At 42.8% G+C, this 6,662-nt stretch overlaps 1 protein-coding gene across 1 annotated transcript in view; it reads left to right on the top strand.

Moving 5' to 3' along the window:
- Positions 1 to 405: 405 nt before the first annotated feature.
- The window catches only part of LOC145389776 (intermembrane lipid transfer protein VPS13D-like), a gene marked incomplete at its 5' end in the record, with an annotated part of 131,135 nt that continues 124,878 nt past the window's right edge, over positions 406 to 6,662 (top strand). Inside the window, 4 exon segments of the mRNA XM_080264940.1 lie at positions 406 to 599; positions 3,241 to 4,020; positions 5,141 to 5,255; positions 6,376 to 6,596. Of these exon segments, the coding sequence (XP_080121066.1) occupies positions 406 to 599; positions 3,241 to 4,020; positions 5,141 to 5,255; positions 6,376 to 6,596 (1,310 nt within the window).

The raw sequence follows: 6,662 nt of genomic DNA, 5'->3' as shown, positions 1-6,662 counted from the left end.
GACATATTTCACTATGCACTATTCATATTTTTGCAGTATGATGGATGAATGGATGAATATTTCTTCTCTTTGTGGACCCTACCCATCCCAGTTACTGTACTTGAAGGAGATATCCCATACACTGACTTACACACCATTTAAGTCCTTCACTTAATTTATAAAGGCTCATACATGCTTGCATGCATTGGCCCATGTTGCTTGATAGTCCCTGTGCATGCTGCTCGAGATATAGCAGCCTCTCAATTCAGTGCCTTACCCCTGAGGTCATGCTCTGTGGTCCTGTCCCAAGTTTTTTTTTTTAGTCTACCTCTCACAACTCCGTTCTCTTAGTATCCAGTTATGCCTTTGGGTCTATTATGTCGGATAATCAAGGGATTACTGTATGTAAAAATCCTTTCCTTGCAGAGCAACATGCAGTCATCTATTTGTAAACGTGATCATGAATATATCCTGTCTCCGGTGAGCGCCAAAGCATGTGTGAAGCAAAACCTTAGTGAGGTGCCACTGCGTTCTCGCTCATCCCCGCGCTTCACCTGTGACCTCAAGCTGGACAAATTCCCTCTCAGCCTCAGTGACTCACAGTACCGCCAGGCTGTCAGGTGGGTAAAGCTAAAGGTTAAAGTGGACACAGATGCCATGAATAGCTTAGCCACAGTGCTCAGTTCAGTTACTTGAACGTTTGAGCATCTAAAGAGATATTCATCCTCTCTCATGGGATACAAGGCCACTGTATGATTCAGTTTACTACAGTTAGGTTTTAGTGAAGGTTTTACCCATAGGTTTTACACTAGGTACTCATTCTGCCAACAAACCAATAAAGGGTGGATGAATACCTAAGTCAGGAGGCAACAGCTGCCTGCCCCAGGTTTGAAATCCTGGTGTTGTCTGGCTGATAGATGTAGCTAGCAGTACTTACCACTCAGCCAGCCTGATGTTGACAGTAATACGAGGTGTGATCAAAAAGTTCCAAGACTGCTCTTGTTGCGAATGAATAGAGTGCGGCTCAGTCATGCGAGAGAGCAGGGGCGAGCAGTAACTTTCACGAGTCAGTGCGCTGCCAGTGTCATGCTGTCAGCACCAGAACCTGTGTTACATGTTTTTGTGACACATGCACGTGCTCATTTGCAATCTTTATGGACCTCAAACTTGAGCAGAGGGCAGACGTCAAATTCTGTGTCAAACTCAGAGATTGACAAGAGACCCACGATATGCCTCAGCAGGCCTACAGCAATGAAGCAGTGAGCCAGGTGAGGTGTTTTGAGTGGCACTTGCGCTTCAAAAGGGACAGAACATCACTGGAAGATGGTGAGAGGGCGGGGCGACTCACCACAAGCAGAATCCCTTAAAATGTGGAAAAAAAATTTGGCGAATTGTGCGTGAGGATTGTCGGATCATTACTTCATTGTCGTAGGCCTGCTGAAGCATTTCAAGGGTCTCTGTTGCAGATTTCCGGAGTTTGACACAGAATTTGCTGTTTGCTGTTTCAAGTTTGAGGTCCATAGTGAAGTCACAGATGAGCACATGCACATGGTCACAAAAATGCATGTAACAGTGGTCCCGATGTTGACAGCACAACCCCAAGTGGCATACTGACTCATGAAGGTTACTGTTCGCCCCTGCTGTGCGCGAATGACCATGCCGCACTCCATTCATTTACAGCAGTAAGAGTCTTGGAACTTTTTGATCATACCTCGGGTGTTTAATTAACTCTGCCACTGAGGTGCAAAAAGGTGCTACTGTTATGTCTCATGTATAGTCCTTTCACACAGAGTTGTTTCATCTTTAAGTTTCTGATAAATTACCAACTCTTTTTCAGTTAAAATTGTTTTTCATTTATCCTAGAGTTGTTTTGAAATAAGGTATAAATGTTGTTTTGTTCGTGTAATCCCTCAGTTTCAAGTCAGAATCATGTCTCACGTATGGTAAGTTGTTTTTGCTTTAATTAACTTTACCTTAATACACTTCCTTGACTTAAACCTCTTTGCTTCTAGAGTCTGATTTCTTGACCATCCCATCATGCTGGTGGTGTTTTTTCAGGTTCTAAAATTGTTTATTATTTTTTTTCTCCTTTGGCACCTTTCTGTAGCATTATCGCTGTTGCAGTGATAAACACTGGCCATGTCTCTAGGGTTTACTCAACACAAAATCCATATAGCAAATCTGTAACAAAAGAGAGAAAACATTTTAGGAATTACAAGCGCAAAACAAACATAAACAGCACTCACTGGCAGTTCTACCCTGGCAGTTACTGCATTACAACGTATAATAGCATCTCCATAAGTATTACAATATCCGTGTTACTTAATAATAATAAAATGCCAATGATAAATAAATACCGAAACATACCTGTAATGGACATATCAATGAATTATGTAGAGTGCTCACAGCAATACACCCAAACAACAATCATCTTTATCAGGGAGTAGACTGTAGCACCAGTTGATCAAGGCAGTACTCCCAAGGTGGATAGAAAACTGGTGACAGAGAGAGCTGGAACTCCTGTTTCATCAGCCCTTGGGACTAGATCCTGACCATCCCCCTTTGCTGAACTTTTTCAGTGTTTCAGTGAGACAGAGAGTAGGCCAGCATACTCTCAAATACAAGTTTCTCTAACTGTCAACACCAAACTACATGCACATTACACACTACCCTTCCTGTTCAAAGTTTAAAAAAATGGCATTGTTCAACCAAGCCTCAGAGTCCCCTGGGGGGGGGGGGGAGACCATAAATACCTCCACTATCTGCCCCTGTCCTGGTGATGACTCAATGAGCTGCCTGGAACCACTGTCTGACTCGCTTCTTCTTCATTATAGGTAGCTGTGAACCCCATACATTGTATTGTTCATAAAGGCTCCAGCATGCTTGCATGCATTGGCCTTAGTCACCTAATGGTGGCTGTCCATTCTGCTCAGTATCTGGCAATCTTCTTGTTTAGTCTTCTATCCCTGATGTCACACTCTATGACCTTGTCCCAGGTCTTTTTTGGTCTGCCTCTCACAACCCTACCCTCAGTGTTCACACCACTCACCCTTTGCACCCAATTATCCTCCGTCCTCTCAGCATGCCCAAACTATCTCATTCTACCTCTCCTTATCACAACACCAGTACATTTAAACCTTGCAGATTTTTTTTTCTTCATTTTTTTGTGGACTGAATAGTAAAAGTAACTAAGACACAGTGACTCAGATTTATTAAAATTTACACTCCAAGGAAGAACACTAACTGAAGCCATACTTTCAGGTGGACCAAAGAGTATGACCGTCTGAATAAGGCTCGGTTGTATCGCAAGTGGCGGCCATCTTGCACTGTGAAGGAGAACCCATATGACTGGTGGCAGTATCCCATTCAGTGCCACCTTGATCGGATCCACCGCACCTATAGTGGACGCAACTGGGAGGCGGCAGGACAGCGTGCACATGATATTGTGCATTATGTGGATGTGTACTGTGAGCATTTGAAGAACCCGGCTACTGTGTTGACGGACCAAAAGGCACTCAAACTTCGAGTAGAAAAGGAGATGAACTTCAGTGAACTGCTTGCACTGAGGGAAATTGCCATGGCTAGGGTAGGAAGGGAGATGCAGGCTTCAGATGAACCCTGTATCACGACATCACCCATAGCATCACCCACAAGCCTGGCTTCCCAAGCCGGCCAGTCCACCTTCCCTACACAGAGTGGTGAGGGCCTGTTGCAATGGTGGTTCCCCACGTGGGGGGGCTGGTACGCAACAACAGCCCCCACTGTTGAACCCAGCACCTCTCACACACACACAGGCGACTTTCCCTCCCCACATCACACCGAACCCCAAGACATAGCTGGCAAAAGAAAGATACAAGAAGGAAAAGGAGGAGGAGGAGGAGGGGGGTCACTGGAGGAAGAGATTCTGTATGTTCTCTCTGACTCCGTTGAGAACAATACATTTATGAAGCGAGATGCAGTGTTCTGTCAGCTTAGCTTTACCCTGAAGCAGAGCACCTTCACTCTGTCATCACACACTACCCAAGATGACAAGGACAAGAAGTGAGTGTTGATTTACTTTATAAGAGAACAAGATATATGAGGTTAGTGCTTGTTTACTTTCCTATTTCCTCAGTACTCCATTAATGTATGTGTATGAGGCATCAGTATAGCATGAGATTGAAAATTTGAGAATGGTAATATATATATGTGTATGAGGCATCAGTATAGCATGAGATTGAAAATTTGAGAATGGGAGCTGTGGAAATAAAAATGTAATGGAATTTTTGTAGGTTGTGTGGCTAGGTTGGATGAGATAAATTTAGTACAGAAATACCAGAAGATATAGACGAAGGAAGTCATTAGATCAGCATGTAGGAATAGTTGTTAAATGGTATGGCTACAGAGGGAGATGAATAGAAATATATTGGTGAATATGGGCTGTGTGTACGGGTAGCTTGGAGGGAAGGAGAAGGCATGGAACACTAGGAAGAAACTAGCTTAGTGTGGCAAGTGAATTTGTGAACAAGCAAGATAAGGACATTGAGCAGGTAGAAACATTGACAGACCAGAAAGTAATGGATGAAGTGTGAATGGAGATGCACAGTGCAAGGGATGCATCCCATTTTAACTTACTTTTCAATAGAATGGTGTCTGCTGGAAGTCTTGGGAGAACGCCACAGTCAGATGAAGTGCATAGTGTGGATAATCTAGGCCTGTGGAGAGGAATAAAATAACTGAAGGCTTGAATGGACTTACAGCCCATTTCACTAGGCACTGTGTCGTTAGGTCTCCTACTTTTATGCCCTTCTTTTCCTACTGCTAGATCTTACCCACCCCATTTACAAGGGAGTTTTATTTATTTTTCATTGATTTCATTTTTTTATTTTTTAGCTAATCACAATTTGCCATGCACCTTGTAATTGCTATAAATTGTAACTACTGGTAACCTGATCAGAGCAATGTATGACTGTGTAACTTGGATATTGTTTACAATTTTGATGTTGCATGTCCATTGCTAGTAAATCATCATCATCATACTTATTGATCAATAATGGCATATTATGGGTATAGCATATTGTAATTTCCTTTGAAAATTTAGAAACCAGTTATTAGGCAGTACATTGTAAGTAAATATTATCATTATACTTATAACTAATTCAAACTGTATGTACTTTAACAGAACTGACCTGTTTGAGCTTGAACTGGCCAATGTGAAGATGGCATTAGAGTCTCGACCCAGAAGTAAATCATACAAGTTTGACATTGAACTGGGCTCACTTAACCTCGGGGACAAGGTAAGGAAACACGTATATTTATGCCTAGAAACCATTAGCCATCCTCATATTTGTTTGCCCTTTAACCTGGTGGCAGCTTTCCATGTATCACGATCATGTGTCATTTTCCTAGTCGTCCCGTGACCCAGAGGTCTCCACATATAACCTCATCCTGTATCTTACTCATTCTGCTTTTGAACATTCTTCCATCAGCATTCACACCTGTGACTCTCCACAGCTAGTCATCCTCTTGTGTAATCTTTACTAATGGATTCGTGGTATTTATGAGTACTTTGTGCAGAGTACTTGCCTGGGAACAGTTGCTGCAGCTGAGAGAGAAAATAATAACAATACAATATCCCTTGAGGACAGGGGCGTGGGAAGCACGTAGGTTGCAAATGGTGATACAGTGTATAGTAAATATAATTACTTTCATTCATTCATTCATTCATTCATCATCTAATCCAGTGTTGCCCCATGAGGAGCATAGGAGCCTGGGGTGAGGCAATTGGTCCTGACATTTAAGATGAGAGTAACCAGCCTCACTCATCCCTGAGTGGCATTATGTGAGCATTAAACCTCAACCATCCCTTGGATGTAAACTTGCACCGCTTCAATCCGATTGGAGTGCCTTAATTGCCCACTAAACCACCAGGTGCCATAGTTTGGTTATATGGTTGCCACTCAGCATAGTACTGTAAATGGTTTCCTGGTGTACAGGAAACCATTTGGCATGTCACTCAATGTAGAGTCACCTGTAGACAGAAGGAAGAGGAAAGAGTGAAGGAAAGACAGACTGAAGAGAAAAGGATAGAAAGAAGGAATAGAGGAAACGACAGGCATCCGAGAGCAGCACTACATCGAGTGAATGGATGGTGAGCGCCCCCACCAACCACTAAGATATTATTTGTAGATATATATTAGTGGATCATTCATGACCTGTTCCTGGATTCCATCTGTAGGAGATGGTAGCTCCATGTTAATCATTTAAGTTTATTGTAACAAAAGTACTATGTTTAATTTAAATGATTGTAATAAGAGTGTGTGACTTTTTAAAAGCATTTTGCAGGAAATAAAATATGGATTTGTCAGAAAGAGATCAAAGATAACAGTCTGTGTACAGTAATTGTGTTTTCTACAGGTAACACAGGATACTGCATTCCCACTGTTGGTGTCACCGCAGAGCAGGACCCCAGTACCCACACTAACCCCGTCTGCTACGCTGTCCAGCCTGGCCCGCCCCTCAGTCATGTATGCTCGCCTCACCAGCATTGTGTCGCCCACACCGCCACCACAGGTTGAAGGACCGCTGTTCTCACTCACCTATGAGAGTCGGCCATTTAACTCAAAGGCTGACCACAGGTAAAGGAATGCTATTGTAATCTGTCATGTGATAACAAAATTCAGATATATGCTGTTTGTAAATTC

The sequence above is a fragment of the Coenobita brevimanus genome, unplaced genomic scaffold, assembly GCF_032717465.1.
Source record: "Coenobita brevimanus isolate Jiangsu-jjx unplaced genomic scaffold, ASM3271746v2 jjx.HiC_scaffold_2061, whole genome shotgun sequence".
Classification (NCBI taxonomy): Eukaryota; Metazoa; Arthropoda; class Malacostraca; order Decapoda; family Coenobitidae; genus Coenobita; species Coenobita brevimanus.
The sequence above is the reverse complement of the archived record's forward strand: the minus strand, read 5'-3'. Positions and strand labels throughout refer to the sequence as shown.